Below are 23,696 nucleotides of genomic sequence, written 5' to 3'. Positions count from 1 at the left end.
AGCGGGATTCGATTAAATTTGACACTATGAGAGCGTTTGATTTGCAGGCAGCGGAGGACACGGACATCATGTCCTATCTTGTTCATGAACAGCCCTGAAAAAGGACACTCAAAAGGCATTTTTTTGGTTTTTTTTTGAAAGGTGTTCAAGGGTGTCCTGTCCTCCCCTGTTTCACGGGGGAGGGCGGAACTCTCCTTGAAACCGGAACGCATCCCATTGAGATAAGCAGGACGGAAGTGTCTCCCCTGTATGCCGTCCACGCAATCAAACGCTCCCTATATTTTCGAATCTGGTCTGTATATAAAACGATATTATTCTATCTACCATATCCATTCAAAATACCTTGGTTCGGGTCAGATACCTGATCCAGATCCCAACTCAAGCCGTGGGGCCCAGCGTAAAGGCCCTGCATGCCAATACAAGGTAACATTGAGGGCATTTCAGATATTTACATGACTCTCTTCTCGCCAATAGATGCAATTATTGTCAATCCCAAGGGGCTAATCGAAATTTGGGCCGAGCATAACGGTTCTGAGAAGCCAAGCGTCTCGCTCTATGGTTTTCCTTTTTCTTTTTTCTTTTTAAATCTTTTCTTTTATGGTGTATTGATGTCTCGGATAAATAGCTTTCTTTCTCGGGAAAAAATCTCGAGGACCAAAATCTCACGATAGGTCTAAAAAGTTTTTTTCCACTAAAATATCGGGAAAACATCGTCGTATATAAAAATACATATATATATATACAAAATACTAAGAAAAAGTGATAAAAAAATGAAAAATATTAAAGGTGACTTATCCTATTACGAGGTGTTTTAAGAAAGGATGATATTTTGAAAATAACGAAGTTTAAACTATTAACAATACATAATCGAAAAAAAGGAGGTGGAAAATTTCCAAAATATAAAAATTAACTATCGCAGATTTTTAAAACAATAGGATATGTTGAAGAATATCGCGTTTATAAAATATCGTATTCTAAAAATATCGCAATAAAAAATCGATATTTTCTATTGTATACGATATTATTTGCTGCCTGCGATAAAAGGAGTCCTCTGCTCGACGATCCATAAATTGCTTCTGAGGAGGTCTTCTTCCCCCGAGGTAAAGGATTGTGGGAACCCTAATCTCTCGCCTTCTTCCTTCGTCGCCAAGGACGACTGAGATGCCGGTGAGTGTGCTCTCACGATTCATTCTCGACCCAATTTTAGAGCTCCCGACTCTTATCGATTCGTTTTTCTATTCCTTTTGATCGAGTTTCGGTTGAAATCTATCGTTTTTTTGATGGATTTTGGGTCCTGTTTGCATGGATGAGATTGATGGTTTCGTGGGAGCTCTTTTTAGGGTTGAAGGTCTCGTTTTTGAATCGACTGTGATGGAGGGGATCCGCGGTGTCTGTGGAGATTGAGATTTAGTGTCGTTGGGATTGTTGGTTTTGAGTTTTATATTTGGATTGATTCGATGTTTTCTGTTTGGTTCATGTTGTTTTCTTCAACCGCGTGGAGTTTTTTTCGTTGCGTTGGTTTGGGATTGTGGGATCGAGTAATTGGCGGCATTCAGGGGAGTAGGTTTTGTTTCGAAAAGACTGTTTTTTTCGTTCGTCTTTTATACAGGTTTTGAGGAGAATGAGCTATAGAGCGTCATGTTTTAGTTGTCGTCTTTTGTTTTAATAGCTTTCGGCACTCGTGCTAGACAAATTGGTTCAATTGGGAAGTTAATGAATCATGCTAGATGGAAAAAGGATGACCGTAAGGGGTTCTTTCAGTGGGCGGATTTAGTTGTACCGAGTAGGTCGACCTCAACTAACTTGAGAATATTGAAACTTGGAAAAGTGTACAGTGAAGGCCAATCCTGGTCATGGTGTTCGCCTCAGAATTGGGCAATTGCCCTCGATAATGTTTTCAGTTATCGTGTCCTCTAAAGCTGTTAACTAGTTTTGATTGGAGCCGTTCCGTTATTGGATGTTGAATTGCTCGTGTTCGGAATATTGATCCATGCAGCGTAATTGAGGCTTTAAATTTTGTTGGTAATGTAGTAATGCATTCTAATGCGAGAAAAAGGTCTTAGTTCTGGATTTGTGCATTCTTGAAGGTTATAGGAGTCTTGATTTAGAATTAGCAGCGTTATATGGGGCTGCACTTTGGGGAACTTCATCAGTTAAATTCTGAGTGTGGAAGATGTTAACATGGCTTTACCTCCAAAAGCCATATAAAAAGCAATGCTCTAAGAATCCCTTTGAGGCTAAAGGCTCCAGAATTTCTGGTTTTTAGGACCTGAAAATTCACTACATGTCCAATCTCTGTTCCTTTTACTAACTCTCATCGATTAGACTTCTGGGAACCTTTTCATGTAAACCTTTCCCTTAGTTCCTATATATGCTTAATCTTTCGAAAGGAAGCTGTAGAATTGTTATGTCAATTACTCTTCCCACATCAAATTTCTCACAGAAAGTATGTCTTGCCCCTCTTTATTTAGTAACACCTAATGGATACGGGAAAGAAATGGAGTGTATTTCTCTGTGTCCATTCTGCTTCTGCTTATTCTATAAGCAACTTATACCAGCCTAATCTCTGGGTAAGCATTGCAATGACAACTACCTTTCTTATGAAAAGCACTCCAAGGCTTTCAGAACTGTCCTTATGTCGTTGCTATTGAATATTTTAAGGGGCTGTTTGGTTGGGTAGGATTCCATCATGTACTTTCATCATTTCATACAAGGAATTGCATGGAAGGTAAGGAATGCCATGAATGTCTTTTCTGTTGTTTGTCTTGTGAGAAATGTCACTACTCACAGCCTTTGTAGAAATTTTCTGGACAAAATAATGCTAAATATCTAAGTTTTTCCTTTCGTTGTTCTTTTTTTTCATAGCCTTCCTGACATGAGAGCAGAGAGAACCGACATTGATGGATTGTCTGCCTACCTGGAAAATTTCAACTTCTATTTCTGGTCATCTCATGTTCGGAAAGTGATCACTAGACAAAAGTTGAGCTGATAAATATTTCTTGGACAATTTATTTCCCATTCGTTTCTTTGTGGTGTTCCCTGTTGGAGGTCACCCACCTAACTCCTCTCATCTTCCTAACTGCATCAGTGGAAATGATCAGTGAGGTTGTGAGTGTTGAACACAACATTTGGGGGTGGGGGATCGAGAGAGGTATATTAAGACAATGGATTGGTAAGTCAACAATAGGTTATCTAAATATAGATTAAGCATAATTAACCTGAAATGAAATTCCTATATCACCTGGTTTTGTTGCTTCTTTCCACTACTTTTATTGTATAGTGCCACCCTTGGTTGGATACATGGTAGCTATGTCAGAAAAGGTTACTCTGAATCTTCATGCAAGAAATTTGGATTTTTTTTTAATATCATGAGTAATTGGTTGCACTTGTCGGAAGACATTGATGGATTTTTTTTTAATGAATAATAGAAAGCTAATCTGCAAAAGGTGAGCTGATCAGGTACCGTTTGTCTCATGGATGCAGCTTGTTGCCTCAAAGAAAAGGTACACGCAGAGGCAGTCAAAGTATCTGCTTCAAGATATGCTGAGTTTGTTTGAGTTAACTTTGTATTAGATGCAGAATGGCAGCTGGTCAGCAAAAAAGGCGCCTGAATGCAGTAAATCTTGCAAGTTGCAAAATACCAGAGCAGCATAGAGAAAAAAGGAGGCGGGATGTGGAGTTATCTCCCTCCATATTGAGATTGAATCCTCACATTTCCCTTGAGTGGAAAGAGAATAAAAAAAGAGTTGTTGCAAGGAAGGATCAGATTGGAATTTCACGAAGACACTTATCTCCTTTTATTGATGCAGCTTCCTTGTCTCATTCTAGCACTGGCTTGGCCGATGTTTTCACCATTCCTCATGAAATCTTTGGGTTGGACAATCTGAAAAGCTTACTTTCTTATGATGTAATTACTCGATGATGGATGATCTGTTGTGTCATCCTTTCAGTATATTTTAAGTTTATGTGCTTGTAGATCATTTGGTATTTGACTCAGTCCTCAATAAAATTACAGGGTTGGAGAACCTTCCTTTCCGAGTCAGAGAGGAAGCTTCTGTCTCAGTTTCTGCCTAAAGGAATTGATGTAGATCAAACAGTACAATTATTGCTTAAGGGGGAAAATTTTCACTTTGGTAATTCTTTCCTTGAATGGTTAGTATAATTGTCTTGAATAACTATATCTTTTTACTGTCATTTGTGGTAAATATAATTTGCTAGCTTTTCTTATAGTTCAGTAAATTGAGGCATGGTGCCTAAACACAAAGTCTTGCGGTCCAAACTTGAGCATGTGCATTTCTTGGTGTTTGTTACCGTTATTGTACCAATTTGTGTATTCTTTGATCCATGTATCTGTTAAATCCGATCCATGCAATAGAGAGATGCATAGCAAGTTAGTGATGGCCACTGTCTTGTTACCTTGTCACATGGTTCTTGGTGTATGTGTTATTATCTCTGATTTTATGCTCCCATCATGTGATTTTCTTTCCTTTTCTAGTTCTTGTAGATGTGGTACTATTTTGTGTTATTTTTTTTTGCCAGATCATTTTTTTTAATCTTCAAGAGCTTTTTGTTCTAGTTTATGATGCCTTTCTAGAAAATGCCTGAAGTAAGGAATGAAGCTGTCCTACCTGTTAAAATACTGTTTATATGTTTTTGTATATAGCTGATATATGTGTATTTATAAAATATACGTATATCAGGGGCATTTTGGTCATTTCATGTCCTGTAATAAATACAGTTCAATAGGAACTGTATAGTCTTTTTCTTTATTTATTTTTTCTGTTTTTTATTTATAAGTCAAATATAACTGTTGGGAAGGCAGTCCAACTGGTCGTTGGACTGCTCCCAACGGTCATATTGAATTGGACTGCCTCCCCTCTTTTGCATGTGAGGCTCTATAAATAGAGCCCCACTACTACATGCATTTTATGCTTTTAACAAGCATATGTGTGGTGCTATAAAAATATTTTATTTTTCCATTGAGCTCTTGTGAGATTGCGTTCTTGTGCGACTCTTTTGTGAGATTGTATTTGACCCAATAGTAGCCTTTGTGTGTTTGCGATCTCTTGTAGCCCCTTGGTGGCATTTCATTGTGATTGTTATTTACTTTATTTCATGGTATCAAAGCCTTGAACTCTTATACTGGTGAAAATCATCTTGGGTGTGCTCTCTTTGTGGTGGTGGTCTTCAAGCTTATTTCTTCAACCTCAAGCTTATTTCTTCAACATTGGTTAAAGAAAATTCTCTTCCGTCATCTCATACAAGCTCAACGAAAGCAACTACTTGATGTGGCTTACCGCAATGGAAAACCATATTAAGAGAAAAAAGCTTTAGGGTTTTGTTAGTGGAACCACTAATGAACTCCAACTAAAGCGAACGAGAAGTGAAGGAGATTCAATCAAAGTTGTCTCCGAATAAGAAAAGGAGAAGGCTTTGCAATAATATCAAGACAAAATGAAAGATTGTGAGGCTAATAACTCTCAATTACTCTCATGGTTTATGAATACCATGGAGTTCAACATTGCCACTAACATCATCAAGTTCAAAAAGGCATGCGATACATGGATTTTCTTAAAGAGCACATTCATTCAAAAGGACATGGCTAGGCTATATTATCTTCAAGACAAGGTACACACTATTAAACAAGGAGATAAGAGTGTAAGAGATTTTTATGGTCTCTTATATCCGATTTGGGATGAGTTGGCTATTTTGGAACAAAAATGGGAAGGATTGGTTATTGAGATGAGAAATCAAGTTGAAAGAGAAGATTTTTTCTCTTTCTTATATGGTTTTCGATCGAAATTTGAGCAAGTTAGGTCATCTTTACTTCATAGGACCTCGACTTCTTCTATAAGTGATGTTCTTGATCAAATATGTCAAGAAGAAACTAGACTCGAAATGCACAAGTCTAGTGATGAGGTGCTTATTGTATTAAGATCCAGAAACTTTGTAAAGACTTATAAACCTACTCACTTTGAGAAAAAATTCAATGGAGAAGGATATAATAGAGGTGGATACAATGGAGGAGGATATATGAGATGATACAAGGGTGGTAAAATTACTTGTCCTCGGGGCATATAAGGCCGAATTGTCCCAAACTCAAAAAAGTGGTCGCGGTAAGTGAAGAGTCTACAATATATGAAGAAACAAGAAAATACGACAACTTTAATGATTTGATGACTGCTTAAATTGTGGAGGCCATTTCATAAATCTTAAAAGCCACTCCTATATCCGGTGTCGCCGTCTCTTCCTCTTCTCCTCCGGATAAGTTTTTTTGGATTTTGGATTCGGGGGCCTCTTTTTATATGATACATAATGAGTCCTTACTATCCGATTGCACTAATTAATATTTTTCATGTGTGTCAACCGCTGATGATACTCTTTTAAAAGTTAAAAGTATAGGAGATTTTTACAAAATTACAAGGAATTCAAATTAGTTTTTTATTCCAAATATTAGACTTATTCCAAAACGTAACCTAAACCTTCATTCGATTTCTCAAATTTTTTATTATGGGTGCAAGGTCTTCTCATCTAAGGCTTGTTGGGTGCAGAATCTCCAGTCAGGAAAGCTCATTGGGCAAGGCCATAGAAGATGCGACCTTTACTATATGGACTCTTTATGTCTACCAAAAAATTCTTTTTGTAATCATGCCCAAGAAATTGATTTAGATCTTTGGCATAAACGATTAGGACATCGAAGTATATCCAAACTATCTCTCTTTTCTTTTTTGGAAAAATTTTGTAAGGAGAAAGAATATGTAAATATTGTATACTTAAAAAAATTCAAATGTTACCTTTTGGATCTGGAACTTCTTTGACTAATGAAAATTTTGAATTGATGCATTCGGATGTATGAGGCCCCGCTCTTGTTTTGTCAAAAGGTGGTTACTCATATTACGTTACATTCATAAATGATTTTAGTAGATATACTTGGATCTACTTCTTTAGACTCAAATTTGAAGTTTTTTCACGTTTTAAAGATTTTCATGTTTCACAATCGTGTTAAAAATTAATTTAAAACAAATATTAAAATCTTTCGGAGGAGAGTCTTTCAATTGAATTTCAGTCTTATCTAAAAACTCATGGTATTTTGCACCAAAAATCATATCCTAGGACTCCTCAACAAAATAGAATTGCCGAAAGAAAACATAGTCACATTATTGAAACTACTAGGACTTTACTTATTTTAAAGGAAGTTCCAAAAAGGTTTTGGGCTGAAGCCGCTTTCACTGCGGTCTATTTAATAAATAGAATGTCTTCTCAAATTTTAAAAAACAATTCTCCAATTGAAATACTTGTTAAGACTACTCCCGATTTGAAAAGATTAACAATTTTTGGATTAAATGATTTGTGCTTCTTGAAAAACACAACAAACTCTCTCTTAAAATTATTGAATGTGTTTTTATTGGATATTTCAGATAATAAAAAAGACTATGTTATGATATGCCGATAATAAAAAAGGCTATCGATGCTATGATTAAAAAAATGATAAGCTTTATGTATCTAGAAATGTTATATTTTTTGAAAAAAAAAATGATTTGATCTTGAAAAACTTAAGGAAGAATCCGCGTATGCCTTTTTGTTTGACTTATTGCCTAAGTCTAATTATGACAATAATGAGATGAAGTTAGTGATAATGTTGAGCAAAATAATGAACCAAGAGAAGAAAGAGAACCAACTCATAACCTTATACAATATTCTAGACATGACAATAGGGAGCATCAATGTTTTTTTGAAAAATATAGTCATCCACTCAATGTAGAACCTAGTGTTAGAAGATCTAAGAGAATATCTAGAATTTCAAGTAGGTTTGTTTTATATGAATCATTTTCTCCAAATTATAGAACATGTTTTCTAGCAATCACTCGTATCATGAACCATCCAACTATAAAGAAGCCAAAGACATAAAAGAATGGGTCGAGGCTATGAAAATGAAATTAGATGCATTACATAAGACCCATACTTGGAAAGTCCAACAGATGTTCAAGGAGAAGATAACAATAGGATGTAGATGGGTATTTAATGTCCAAACAAAGAGTGATGGATCCCTAGAAATATATAAAACAAGATTAGTTGCGAAAGGGTATTCTAAAAAATATGGTATAGATTATGAGAAAACGTTTGCCCCAGTAGCTCACATGACCACAGCTATGACTCTAGTTGCACTAGCATCTATTAGGAAATGACCTATATACTGGTTAGATATTAAGAATGCTTTCTTAAATAAAATTTAAATGAAGAAGTTTACATGGATCCTCCCCCTGGTCTGATTATTGAAAATGGATCTTCAAAAGGCTTTATATGAGCATAAACAAACCTCTAAAGCATGGTATGATTGGTTTAGTGAAACTATAATAAATTTTGGATTTAAATCCTGTTATACTAACATTGTTGTTTTTGTAAGATCTACATATACTTTACTCATCATTTTGCTCTTGTATGTTGATGATATGATCATCACCAGAAATGATCAGAAGAAAATTGAAGAAATTAAAATTATGCTTACGAAATCTTTTGATATGTCTGACCTTGGTTTTTTGAGATATTTTCTAGGTATTAAAGTAACATATTTGCCAAGAGGATACATTTTGTCTCAAATAAAGTTTGCAACTGATATTGATGCATGTTCGGGAATCACAAACACAAAATATGCTGACACTCTTGAAGTAATAAATGCTAAAATATGAGCTAAAGACAGAGTCTTATTAGATGATCCAACTCTTTATAGGCAACTTATCGGATCACTAATATACTTATCTATTACTAGACCGGATATTGCGCATGCAGTACATACCATGTTAAGAATAGTTTGATACATCAAGAAAACTATATCTAAAGGGCTATTCTTATCCTCTTTCTCTTTAAATTGCATTGCTTATATTGATTCTGACTGAAGAGGAGATCTCAATAACCGACTTTCAACCATAAGTTTTTGTGTGTTTGTAGATGATTCTCTCATTTCTTGGAGATGCAAAAAACAACAGAAAATGTTTTTATCTTCCACGAAAGTTGAATATAGGGCAATGGTTACAACAACCGAGGTCGTATGGATGAGATCCTTACTTTCAAATATGTGTATTGATGTTTCAGAACCTTCAAAGTTATGCTGCGATAACAAGAGTGCTATCTATATTGCCAACAATCACATGTTTCATGAAAGAACAAAGCATATCGAGATGAATTGCCATTATGTTTGAGAAAAGTACTTGAAGGGGACAATTACTTTACCATATGTTTAATCCGAGTTTCAGATTGCAGACTTCTTCACCAAAGCTCTTCTCCTACCAAATTTTTTGTTTATTCTTAACAAACTTTCGGTGATCTCACCGTAAGTTTGAGGAGAGTGTTAAAATGGTGTATATATGTTTTTGTATATAGCTGATATGCGTATATTTATACAATATATATATATATATATATAATAGGGGTATTTTTGTCATTTCATGTCCTGTAATAAATACAGTCTAATAGGGATTGTATAGTCTTTTTTTTATTTGTTTTTTCTGTTTTTTATTTGTAAGTCAAATATGACTCTTGAGAGGCAGTCCAACCAGTCATTGGACTGCTCTCAAAGGTCATAAATATGACCATTGAATTGAACTGCCTCCCTCTTTTGCATGTGAGGCTCTTAAATAGAGCCCCACTACTCCATGTATTTTATGCTTTTAACAAGCATATGTGTGGTGCTATAAAAATATTTTATTTTTCCATTGAGCTCTTGTGAGATTGTGTTCTTGTGCGACTCCTTTGTGAGATTGTATTCTTGTGCGACTCCTTTGTGAGATTGTATTTGACCCAATAGTGGTCTTTGTGTGTTTGCGATCTCTTGTAGCCCCTTGGTGGCGTTTCATTGGGATTGTTATTCACTTCATTTCACTACCATGTCTTGTATTTTTCTTGTGGCTTCATTAATATCAGTTTCTCCTTTTTACTTAGGAGTACACCACTGTTTTATCCATCAGTGCTTAGATGAAAACCTGAATGCTGTTTGCCAATGTGGTGGTTCTGGTTACTCTTTGTCAGTATTTCATGGCACGTTCCTAAGGACTGGTCTTATGATTTTATTGATCCTCTTGCAATCTGGCAGTAGAATGTGCCACATGCCTTTAGCTTTTAGAAACAATACTTCAGTTTAGGGAGCAGGCATTGTTTTTATGCATGGAGGGGGTTTTTGTGGATGAAGGTTTGTGGTGGAGGGAAGATATTCATCATATATGGAGGGTTTTGGTTGCTCCTCTTTGTTTTATCACTGAAATGAACTAAGGAAAGAAAAATTGAAAATTAGATGATATCGATAAAGAGTAGGGAAAATAAAAAACAAAGGCGCAGTGGAAAAAATGGCTAATACATCCAGAGAAGTGTGAAGTAGATTGAGTGAATTTATATGTTCACCAAGGAAGATGTGCTTTGTATATGTTTCCATCTTCTCATATATTAGTTATGTACATCACTGTATAATGCACCATATGCGGCAATATGCCTGAGTACTTTGTGCAGCTCTGCATGTTGTGGGGCATAATCATATATTCATTCTTATTTGAGAAATCTTAACCTTACTGTTCTTTAGTTTCAACTGTTAGCTGTTCTTTGAGTGCAGTTAATTTCTCTGTGGATTATGGTTTAAGAAAACTTCACCCTTCTGTCAGATGTAAACATGCTAAAATTATATCTTTCTTGCCCTGGCAAAGTAAACAGTTAAAAAATTACTATATTTTCCATTTTGCCATGGTTATGTTGAAAACACATTGTTTTCTCACAAATCCTGTGGTATATCTTTATAATTTCTCCATGTCACACTGAGTCCTGATATGAAATTATGAATGTTTACACTTGGCATGACAAACCTTCGAAAGATAAATCATTTTTTTAATTTGTTCTTTTCTTTTTTTTTCTTTTGTGTGTGTGCAAAATTATCAATAGAAAGTAAGATTGCTGTTTGCAGGGGTTCTTTGCTTTGTTCTGGTAGTGTTCATCCAGATGCTGTGGTTCAGAGAGAGCTAATCTTCAAGGCCAACAAGAAGGGTTACTATTCAGGGTTGCAGAAATATCACAATGAGTAGGTGCCTAATTATCCATATTATCATGCTATAATTTTGTCCTTATCTGATGCAGTGGTGGTGCAGTTTATGATTTTAAAATTTTGATTTGTTTTCAATTCAGCATGCTAGCAGAGTTGCAGAGGTTGAAGGAGAGATGGATAAGTTGCAATGATCCAACAAATATCCAGAAGATACTGAGGTTTTTTATTTTACCATGAAAGGCTTTTTTCTTTATGTTTCTAAATGTCTGGTTTGATCTGTAAGATATGCTCCTCTGGAGAAGGGGGCTTTTGAATATTAGAAAACAATTAAACCTCATGTGAAGTTCATGGTGAACATAAAAAGTTTTCTTTCTCAAGTTTCAAGTAACATGCTGCTTGATTGTTTAACAACTTTTATTTTCCATCTGTAGCATGTCTTTGGTCTGTAATACCTGTTCCTTTGGAGAAAGGAGTTTTTTGAATATTGGAAAGCAATTAAATCTCATGTGAACTTCATGATGAACATAAAAAGTTTTCTTTTTCAAGTAACATGATGATTGATTGTGTTCACAACTATTATGTTTCCATCTATACCATGTCTGGTTTGGTCAGTAAGACCTGTTCCTCAGAAAACAACTAAACCTCATGTAAAGATCTTGACGAACATAACAAAATTTCTTTTTCAACTTGCAAGTAACATGATGTTTGTTTTTACATCTTTTGCCCAAAAAGGATACAAATGGTCAAAATGATTGATGTTTTCATCTTCTTGGCCATGTTTGTTATTATAAATTCCACACTATCATAATTACAATTTCTTTTCTATAAAACCAGATGTGGGAGGAAATGTCCGGAGAACAGTGTTTCATCTCATGCAAACGAATCAACACAGTTGAACATGAGAGAGAATCTTGGAGGGGCTACTGATTCCTGTTCCTCAATTGGAGATGAAGAAAATGATTTTTTGGATAAAAAATGTGAATATTCTCAAGAAAGGTAGTTATACTTCTATGAACTGAATTAATTTTTTATTCTTCAAATTTCAAGTCATTATACCTTTTATGAACTGAAGATCATCAGGAAATGTGTTATGGATGTTCATGCACCTGTTTGAGCTGGGGTGCATAATAGATTCTTCTGTGCAGCATCTTTGTGTTATTTATTGAATAGAGCAATCTTGATATTTTAGTATATTTTCATATGCATTATGTAGTTTGCATGTGTGTGTGCGTGTGTGCATGCATGTGTGTCTGTGATTCTTTCCAGGAGTAACTTTATTCTTGCGATTGTTGTAACCCAGCTTGCCCATATAAATGAAAGATGCTAAATTCAAATGAGCTGTCTCAGAATTTTAAGATTATTCAGTTAGAAACTTGGGTAACAATGTGTAATTAACTTAATTGCCAATATGTGTTTTTGATTTGGTGACTCATAGATGGTCCATGTATAGCAAAAATTACTGCAGATTGGAACTTCAGAGATCCATGGTTTTACTTGTTGATTTAGTTTTGATTTGTATTTAAATATTTCCTCTCATAATTTGTGGACTTATTGGTTCCATTCAGGGACTGCTTCCATTCAATCAAAGAGGCTAAAAACAGATTTAGTTCAAATAACTCCCATTTATGTGCATGGACTTCCTTGATGCATTGAGCTTTTCCATATTTTTGCAGGGCCGAGTTTATATTTGTTTTGAAATTTTGTCAGTTCCTGTTCTCGAGTTGGGTTTAAGCACAATCCTAGTTTTGGCAAGTCAATGCCAATAACAATTTCCTTCATGGTATTGTCTATGTCACATGGGTGTGGGTGCAGGTGCGGGGATGCGACACTTTAAAAAACCTTGGGTGTAGGGGTGTGGCAAGGCAAAAATGTAAAAAATTATATATATATATATATATATATATATATATATATATAATTTTGAAGTTTTAATAGTTAATATTGTCATAATATCATTCATCATGCATGCAATATATCAAATTAACAATCTACAATTCTATTCTACATCACAAAAACTAACACCACAATTAAATCAACCTAAATATCAATCAAATAAGTGAAGCAGAAAAGAACTAAATTACATATCAAAAGTATATCCTACAATGTATATGACGAGGAAGTAATGGATCTTAATAATTTTCTGCTTCATCATCAAATGCATCTTAAGAAGGAAGACTGAGCTTAGATAAATTGACGTTTGTCATGTTGAAATCATGCTCTCCTTCTAAGTCCCACTCTTCTGGGTTTACATCCCAAAATTTGGATGTTCTTTGTCTGTATTACAAACCCAATTTTAAAATATTGAATATAATATAAGTATATTTAAATGAAAAACTAAGAAATAATCAAATAACTAAGAGAGCAAATTAGTTCTTGTATTGATTATTGGTTCGCGAAAGTAGTCGAAGATTTGAATGAACATATACTAAATCCTCTGCACGCTTGCTGGTGAGTTTGTTTCTCTTCATGTTGTAGATTTGAGAATATGTGCTTCAATTTCTTTCACAAAAAGATGAATTAGCAGGCTAAGATAGCAATCTTAATGCAAGACGTTGGAGAAAAGGTGTTTCTGATCCAAATGTTGACCACCATGTGATAGGATCTATATTATCCTCCTCTCTCATGAGTAATGCTTGTCCATATAATCTCGAATATGCAAATTTTCTAAACTCTTGCATGACTTGATTTAGAATATGTGCTTCTAGAAAAAGTTTTGTCATACACATATTTCTATGTCTTGATAGCTCTGGGTTTAAATTTGGAGGGACACGACCAATACCACCTTCCTGCCACTTTTTTTTGCATAATATTTTGGATTAAGAGAATGTGTCATGCAATTCAAAGGAGTGTTGCTCTTATCCCATCTTCTGACTAAAATTGAATGAATATAGTTAAAAAATTCGGAATCATCTAATGTAGGATTTTTTTCTTTATGCTTGAAAACTACAACTTGTATTTTTTCAATTATATTATCCCACATTTCATAAACTTTTGTGAAGCACGAGCTCATCCTTATCAATTTCTCTCAACATTTTTCAAATAGGTTGCGTAAATTAAATGAAGTATACCACTCTGTCCCAAAACTCATCATCAACAATGAATTTCTTAATTTCTTGAGCTTTGACATCATCATCAGTACGATAGAATGTTCAATTTTCATCAGTCACCATGCTAACCAAAGCATTATTCACTTTTTTAGTCATTTTTATCATCACAATGATAGACGCAAAACGTGTTTCAGCGACCTTCAACAATTTCAGGTCAAAATGCCTATTAAATATAGCATTAGCATGATGGTGGTTAACAACAAAATTTCTAATGCTTTTGACATTTCTTTCTAAATCTTCAATCCTTTAACAAAAAGCATATGTTGGTGAATTTTCTTCTTCTTTGGGGTTGCAAATGCTCTTAAGGGCCAGATTTAAGCCCTGTGCTACACAGGGAGTCCCAAAAAATATGAGGGTACTCACTCTCCAAACTCAATGCTGCACTTTTACAAACTGGAGCGTTGTCTGTAATGATTTGTACTACTTTCTGATCACCGACTTCTTTTATGACTTCTATAAACAACCCCTTTAAATACTCCACATTTTTATATTCCCCAGATGCATCAACTGCTTTCAAGAATAATAGGCCACTAAGCGAAGAAGCAATGAAATTGATTAGTTAGATGCCTTTGAATATCTGACCACCCATCAGAAACAATATAAAATTCATTTTGCTCTCATGAATATTTTTTAATCTCTAACAACCTCTCCACATTTGCCTTCTTCTGCAAGAAGTGTGGTTCGTAGTTTTTCTGAGCTTGGAGGTATAGAACTACTCAAATTATAATTTGTCAAAGAAGTTACTAAATCCTTCCAATAAGGATTTCTAGCTGCATTAAATGGGAGTGAACTAGAATAAAAATACCTCCTTACTTTTCTATCCATCTCCTCCCTTTCATATGTATTGAATGATGCTTCTATCGTTCCTATTCTTCTACCTTCTACATTGACTTTTTTTTTTAGCATCTTCTTGGTGGCTTCCAAATGACACACTAATTACACAAGAATCAGGCATTGTCTTTCTCTTCCCATATTCTTCTTGTATTTTCTTGTATTGTCTTCGCATTGCCTCATCAACTTTTCTGCATCCTGAAATGCCATGTCCTGGTATCTTCAACAAATGAGCCTTAACTCTTGTGTAAGACTCAATAAAATCTTTTTCACAGAGCTTGTATCGAAATCTCTTGTTTTCACTACCTCCTTCAGTTTTTGCAAGCTTATCTACATGTACCCATAGTGGCCCCGCATCATGACTTCCACTACAACTATCAGCAACACTAGCAGCAAAACTCACATGTGGAATCGCTTTCCCCGTCATTTTTGTCCTGAAAATACAAAAAAAAGTTATAACTTATATTAAAATCAATCAATTATGCACACAATCAAGATTTATAATATTGAGTGCAAAGCAGGAATCCAAATACGACAACTGAAAACAAAGATATGTGAGAAATAGAAAAAAGTAAAAACCACATTGAGTGCAAAGCAATAAAAGTCAGCAAATAGAGACCACACAATAAAAATGTTGGCCTGCTTCAGAGATAGTGTTGAACTTTTTGGTGAAAAGATCAGGTGCAATATGATTGCTTAAATATTTGTCCATTAAGCAAATGATTTTTTAGTACACAAGTTAGGGAGAGGGGTCTGCACAAAACATGGAAAGATCACCCCTCAGATTGGCACCCTCTTTTGGAAGGGTAAATTTGTATAGACATCCTGCTTACTTACTCCATTCAATGAACCAGTAGGGGTCTACCTAACCCCAGCTTGACCAACTCCCGGGGCTGCTCCGCTTGTTTGGTAGGAGCTGTTAGTGCACGTCACCCTGTGTTGGGACGTTGCCAACCCCGGCTTGCCTTTAAAAAAAACAGTTGTAACTCCATACTTTTAGTAAGTAATCACATTTTATTTTTTACATATTTAAAGGGACAACTCCATGGTTTTGATAAGCAATTGCATTTTACTTTTTTTTATTTAAAGGGATTATGATTCTTCAAAGTCGACTAGGGGTTCATACCTTAGGGCTTTCCACATTTAGCCCGATAAAACGTCAAATAATTTTTTGGAAAATAGGGGCTTGAAAAATTCACTAGTTTTTTTTTATTGGCAAGCTGGGTTTAATCAGAGTCCACCAGTTCCACAACATATCATTGGGTTTTGAACGTGCAACGTTCCAACACATGGTGACGTGCACAAACAGATCCCACCAAACAATGGGAGCCCCATTGATAAAAAATCACTAGTTTTTTTTAAGACAATGAACATCAAATCACTAAACAAACTTTGAAATATATTGAACTACGACCCATTCATACTGAAATATATTGAAACATCAACATATGGTGAGAGAGAGAGGTTGAATGAGAGAGACAGAGAGAAGAGGCAGTGAGAGAGACAGAGAGAAGAGACAGAGAGCGAGTGAGAGACAGAGGTCGAGTGAGAGAGTGAGTGAGAGTGAGAGAAGAGAGGCAATGAGAGTGACGGAGAGCGAGTGAGAGTGAGAGAGAGAGAGAGCGAGTACCTGAGGAGGAGAGGTCGGAAGGAGTCATCAGAGAGCGTCGGCGTCAGGGTCGTCGTCGGCTTTAGGAGGAAAACTCGGGAGGATTAGGGCAAATTTTTTTTGCCCTAATCCTCCTCCCCTCCGCCCTTTTCATCAAGCATGTTTTTTTTGTCCAAAAATTGGACACAAATGACCCTTAGTGCATTGACCGCACCCAGGGTCCGGTTGACCGCACCGGGTGCCACACCTGCGTTGTGTCGCATCGACGCGGGTGCGGCACCCGGTTGGCCAAATCCCTGTGACTTAGGGTATTGTTGATATCACAAATCACATCATAATTCTAATACCATTGACTTGTAAGATGTGATTTGCATAGTTGATACTTGATACATATAATTCACTCATCTTATTCAAAAATACATCATTCACTTATGCAGGAACACTAAAATTCACCTTCAATAAGTTGCAACTCTCATAATCTCATTGCATTCAAATATGAAATATCTAAGATCTCAAATAGATAAATGTTTCTATACGCTAGTGTAGGAGAGCCAAGCAAGATAACGGTGTTTGTTCACGTACTTCACCTACCTAGGAGTGTCATTCAGCACCTGTGGCATCCATGGCTCTAGTCCTTTACCTGTTGAGTGCTGTTCATCTCTGTCTGGATGTTGTGTGTGAATATTGCTCGATGCCTTTGTTTGCAGCATGAACATCATACTTGGATATGTATGAGGAGTCATTCTAATTGGATGCCTCAAATTTTTGGAATAACACATAACAAGATGGTTTCTTTTGGTTGTGTTGGAACAGGTTATTAAAGCCTAAAGGTGGGAGATCCATAAGCATTTCAGCAAAGAAGAAACTGGATAACAATCTGGGAAAAGAGGATAGATGTGTTAAAATGCCGTTTGATTCCGGTGATCCTGATTCATGTAAGGTATGACATAATTTCTCATGTTTTATTTGGGTCAGAAGCCTGAAACCTGTCATCCTGCTTTGCTGGCTAGGTTATCTTGGTCGGTTTTTGTTATAATTGTGTTTTTTTAGGACACACACACACACAACGTGCATGCACGTTGAACCATTACAATTGGGTGTGTGTGCAGCGACAAAGATTAATAGCATTGCTAGATGAAACTGAATTTTGGTTTTTGTAAAGCAAGATTTTTTTTCCCAATAGTGTTGTAGATTTTAAAATCCACCAATCTTACCGTGTCAACAACAACAACAACAACAACAACTACGCCTTCATCCCAAAACAATTGGGGTCAGCGATATGAACCAAAAAAGAAATTCATTTTGGGTCTTCCACATGAATCCTTTTCCTCCAATCATTTCTATCCAACGCCATGTCCTCAGTGAGGTTCAAAGCATTCATATCCTTTCCTATCATCTCCATCCAAGTCTTCCTAGGCCTACCCCGACCTCTTTTAACTAATATATTTTCCCATTTCTCCAACCTTCTAACTGGAGCATCATTAGGCCTTCGCCGAATATGTCCAAACCACCGTAAACGATTCTCTCGCATCTTATTTTCAATGGGTGCAACACCTACCTTCTTACGTATCTCTTCGTTCCGAATCTTATCTTTTATTGTATTTCCACACATCCATCTAAGCATCCGCATCTCAGCTACACTCATTTTTTGAATATGATGTCTCTTGGCAGCCCAACATTCCGTACCATATAGTAAAGCGGGTCTAATAGTCGTCCTATAAAACTTTCCCTTCAACCGCAATGGCATTCTACGATCGCACAGCACTCCAGTAGCACTTTTCCATTTCATCCACCCAACCTTTATCCTATGATTTACATCTCCATCAATTTCTCCATACTTTTGAATGATGGATCCCAAATATTTGAAATAATCATTCACCGGTATATCTTGCTCACCAAGCTTCACTACACTCCCATCACTACTTCGTTGCTTACTAAACCGACATTCCATATATTCAGTCTTACTCTTACTCAACTTAAAATCTCTAGCTTCCAATGTCTGTCTCCATAATTCTAACTTAGCATTAACCCCAGCTCTAGACTCATCAATCAAAACAATATCATCAGCAAACAACATACACCACGGTACATTTTCTTGAATTGATCTCGTAAGCTCATCCATCACTATCGCAAATAGGAAAGGGCTTAAAGCAGATCCTTGATGTAACCCAACCGTTATCGGGAAATTGGTTGTCACCCCTCCACAAGTGCGGACATTGGTTACTACTCCTTCATACATATCTTTAATTATACTAATGTACTTGAGAGAAACACCTTTCTTCATCATTGTCCACCAGAGAACGTCCCTAGGTACTCTATCGTATGCCTTCTCTAAATCAATAAAAACCATATGCAAATCTTTGTTCCTCTCTCTATATCTTTCAATAAGTTGTCTAAGAAGATGTATAGCTTCCATAGTTGATCTTCCAGGCATAAAACCAAATTGATTCTCTGATATCATGACAACCTTCCTCAACCTAGACTCAATCACCCTCTCCCAAAGTTTCATAGTATGACTCATGAGTTTTATACCACGATAGTTTGTGCAATCTTGTATATCACCCTTATTCTTATATAAAGGCACCAAAGTACTCTTCCTCCACTCATTAGGCATCTTATTTGTTCGCCAAATCAAGTTAAAAAGATTTGTCAACCATTCTAAACCTTTCTCTCCCAAGCATTTCCAAGCCTCGATAGGTATACCATCTGGGCCAACTGCCCTTCTTGATTTCATTTTCTTCAAAGCCTCTGCAATTTCTTTCTTTTGAATCTTGCGCATGAAGTCACGATTTATCTCATGAAAAGGAATGGAGAAGTCTCCAAGATCTTGAGCATGACTATCATTAAATAGCTTATCAAAATAATCTTTCCATCTCTCCTTAATCTCCTCATCTTTGACTAAAACCCTTTGCGTTTCATCTTTGATACATCTAACCATACCCAAATCCTTCGATTTTCTATCTCTCATCTTTGCAAGCCTATAAATATCCTTCTCGCCTTCTTTGGTATCCAACTTGTCATAAACCTCCTTATATACCTTAGCCCTCGCGTTTCGAACAACTTTTTTAGCTTCCTTCTTTGCTATCATATACTTCTCCAAATTCTCATTATCACGACTCTTACTTAGATTTCTATAACACTCTCTTTTAACCTTAATAGCTAATTTGACATCCTCGTTCCACCATGATGTATCCTTACCTAGTGGTGCACCGCCTTTAGACTCACCCAATACCTCCTTAGCTACTTTTCTCATACCACCCGCTATCTTATTCCACATTGATTCTGAATCCTCCTCGAGACACCAATCAACTTCCTTAACTACCTGCTCTACGAACATTCCTTGTTTAGCTCCTTTCAGTGCCCACCACTTAATTCTAGGATCTATCCTATGTCTATCCCTTTTGCGGCATTGTCTAAATCTAAGATCTAAAATTAAGACTCTATGTTGTGTAGCTACACTTTCTCCTGGTATAACCTTACAATCGATGCAACAACCCCTATCTCTCTTTCTAAGTAGGAAAAAATCTATCTGACTCGTATTAACCAATCTTACCGTGTATAAGCTGATAAATGCTTTATGTTTTTTTGGTCAGTGGTCATTCATTACCTGTACTTTTTTGTCTGGGTGTGTTTCCCTAAAGTGCACACACTTGTTAAAAGTTAGGTTTCTGCTGAAAAACATACATTTCATTTTCTTTTTCTTCTTTAAGGATATAATGAAATGAAATGAAATGAAATGGGCAGGTGTTGCTTGTTTGGAGCTTGTAACCATGTTCCTTGTTTATCCTTAGAAAAATGATAATTCTTGTACTTGATTGGTGGGCCCATGACTGCACTTGGTTATATCATTTGAGGTCCTAACTGATTACAGCTGCCTTGGGGAATGCAGATCAGCAAGGCACATCATCAAATGGGCAAGAAACTAAATCAGACAGATGGATCAGTTAAGTTCAAATCTCTTAACCGCGTGTTGGGTGACATCAAAAAGCTTCAAGTAAAACCACATGGTGCTTTTGAGGAGAAAAAGTTGCATGACCATTGGTCAGTGAAGCTTTGCATTTGCAATATTGAACTATTATTACCTGTGTTTTTTTGTAATATTACTGCTGCAAACTTGTTTACATAGGTTGAAAATTGCCTGCACTGAAATACTGAAGGCTCATGTGGTTCGCATAGAAAAACAGTCGCAGATAAACCAATTGAAGATGTTGCTATGTCGAGAAATTGCAGATTATAGGCTTACAATCAATGAGGTTTGTTGATATCCTGTTAAGTGGAATTCTTTATCATTGCTCGACTTGCCAGTGGTTCTTTAGAAAGGCTACGTTCTGCCTAGTACTTTGAAATTCCCAAGTTGGGTAAATTCTTTTGAATGCTTTCTGGTATTCTGCTTGCTCTTGGCTATCTCTGAAAATAAATGCCATCCATGTGGATGAAAGCCATAAGAAATGCTCTTTCAAGTTATGGTACTTGAATCATCGTTCAACGTTTCTATGTTCAGGATGAGGAGAAAGAGAGTAACAAGTGTGTGTCAGAAGACTATACTTCAGATGCTGAGGAGCCCGATGTTGCTATCCATAAAAAGTGTGTTTCAGAAGACTATGCTTCAGATACTGAGGAGCCCGATGTTGCTATCCAGAAAGAGTCAGAAGACTATGCTGAGGGGACCGATGTTGCTATCCAGAAAGAGTCAGAAGACTATGCTTCAGATGCTGAGGAGCCTGATGTTGCTATCCAGAATTGTAGGCAAGAAGGGTATGTCCCCTGCACCAGCAATCTTCAAGCTTTTGAGCGGATTCCTTCACTCAACAACCATGATGAACCTGATGTTGCCTCTGAGGAGTTGGATGATATTGATGACTCGAATGAGATGACTGTTGAGAATCATGAATATGTTCCTTGTTCCACTGATCATCAGATTTTGGAAAGGACTATTTCACTAAACCATTGTGAGCCTGAACTTGTCTATGAAGAACCAGGAGAGGGTATTAAGAACTCAGATGAGATTGTGGTTGAAAATTGTGAGGAAAATGTTGAATCATGGGTTGTGAGCATGGAAACTGATCGGAGTACTGGGGATGAGCCTTTGACTCCACCTGGTTTATCTGAATTTATAGAAAATGGCAAATCAGATGAGAGTATGATTCAAGGAAGAGCTGACACTAATGGTTTCTGGTCAGCAGTGAGCACGACGGACACAACATACTATGATGATACTAGAGCAAGCCATAATTATGCATCTGTAAATAAGTTATCAATCAGACACCGTCAACTAGTTGAAGAGCAACCTGCTCATATGATTAATCTGGAGGAAAACATTCTAAGAGAGGAAGATGAAGGGCAGACCCTATGTAGACCTTCTGATGATGTGGGTTCGGCAGTGCAAATGGATAATGGGTCATCTTTTTTTTATGCATATGCAGATGAAGCACAGAGTCAGCTGGTAGGTACTCCCCTTGTTCTCAAGGGGCAGCAGTCATATCCACATCACAATATAGAGGGGATGAAACAACAAGAACTGCAGTTCTTGTTGACGAACAACAATCTGTCAGAGGGTTTTCATTACTCTCAACATGTCCAGGAGCAACATCAGCAGATGCTTGATCAGAGACAGGCCCAAGAGAAAGCGCTCTACATGCTTAACCTCATGCAGAAGAGCATGCATGGTTATGCTGACAAGAATTCAAATCGTGAAGTCTTTACAGCACCAACCAGCTCCCTTGACTGGGAAACTGATTCTGCACGTGTGCTGCCTTTCCAGTCATCAACAACCAGAGAGATGTTGGATCACCACTGGGGTTCCTGTGAGAGCCGGGCATGCTCTAACTGGTCTGGCTTGGACATTACAGTTTCCTCTCAAGGTCACCGAGGTGATGGAAGTGGTGGTGGTCATGGGGCCTTTTTTGGCTTTCCACCACAGTGTAATGGACTGGCACGGTCATCTTATGACTCTCTCAGCTCTGATCAGTATGTTCCTTCTAATGCATATGCTGGTGGGGCAACTACAGTGGGTAATGGGATCCAGTGTCATAATCAGCATTACAACTATGTGAATCAGCATGATTCTACCATCCCCCAGAAAAAGAATGGCAGCATGGCATGGATGAAGATGCCTTTAGCTGCCAGTGTGAACTCGGAGCTGATGCATCAGAATTCTATGATGCATGATTCAATAAGGAAGCCATTTTTGGGTCCTTGGAACCGGTAGCCTTTCATATGGTGGGTGGTCTTTTTGTCAAAGATAATATGGTGGTGTTCTTTTCCTCAAAGATCACATTACTTCTGTCTTTTTTGTGCTTGGGCCACAGTGATGCCTGCTTGCATCATGAAGCCCATGGAAGAAAGCCCCAACGAGGAGGCTGATCCAAACATGAGGAAGAAAAATCTGTAAATATTAGCAGGTACAGAATGACACCTTAAATTCCTCTGTACATATATCTGAAGAAAAACTCTTCAATATTTAAGCTAACCAGTGCCATTTGTGGGCATTTTCTTTTTGGTTAGATGATGTTAGTGAGTTCTATGAATTTTGCAGCCTCTAAATAATAAAACTTTCTTTGAAGGAATACATAAATTTTTTTTGAAGGACTCTAAATAGTAAAGCTTACACTCAAATTGCTGGTCTATGTGTATATCCATTCTTACAAGTGTGGTATTTGGATGGGAATTGTCTGCTATAGAAGTGTGATATGGAGAAACTTTTGGAGAAGTGGTAATTACTAAATTCTGTCTGCTGTTAGTTGGCTGATAACATTAACGATATTGATCTCCTTGCCCTCAAAACATTGATTTTTTTTATATTTCCTTACTGCAGACGATAGTCATCAATTGAGTTGGTGAGTCTGCACATTAGTGAAGACTGCAGACTTGGTTCGGGGTACTTTTTGGAGTCCTATCTCATGGGACTAGGGCCGCCCAGGCCCAGGCCCAGGCTCTGTGGTATATAAACCCTGTTGTTCTGAGGTTGCGGTTTAAGGCCTGGCCATACCAGCTCTTACTTGAGACTGGTCCCACAAGATACTTAAATTGAATGGTTTTGGAGCCTAATCCTATCTAGTTTCTTCTTGACAATTCATCTCTAGAGACGGACATTTTTAACATGACAAGCTTCTCTCTCTCTCAATCTCTC

General features: G+C 36.8%; 1 protein-coding gene across 1 annotated transcript; it reads left to right on the top strand.

Moving 5' to 3' along the window:
* The first annotated feature begins 1,125 nt into the window (after nt 1–1,125).
* On the top strand, nt 1,126–23,184 carry LOC149811332 (uncharacterized). Its single transcript, XM_089992648.1, has 11 exons — nt 1,126–1,167; nt 3,484–3,503; nt 3,580–3,907; nt 4,016–4,152; nt 10,943–11,056; nt 11,161–11,238; nt 11,855–12,016; nt 17,381–17,507; nt 20,457–20,608; nt 20,694–20,820; nt 21,069–23,184. The coding sequence occupies exons 1-11, from the start codon at nt 1,162–1,164 to the stop codon at nt 22,773–22,775; spliced, it is 2,958 nt and encodes a 985-aa protein (XP_089848774.1). The 5' UTR covers nt 1,126–1,161; the 3' UTR covers nt 22,776–23,184.
* Nucleotides 23,185–23,696: the final 512 nt, after the last annotated feature.

Source organism: Nuphar pumila, chromosome 17 (assembly GCF_984573655.1).
Source record: "Nuphar pumila chromosome 17, dmNupPumi1.hap1.1, whole genome shotgun sequence".
Lineage (NCBI taxonomy): Eukaryota > Viridiplantae > Streptophyta > Magnoliopsida > Nymphaeales > Nymphaeaceae > Nuphar > Nuphar pumila.
This window is presented reverse-complemented; position numbering and strand designations above follow the sequence as displayed.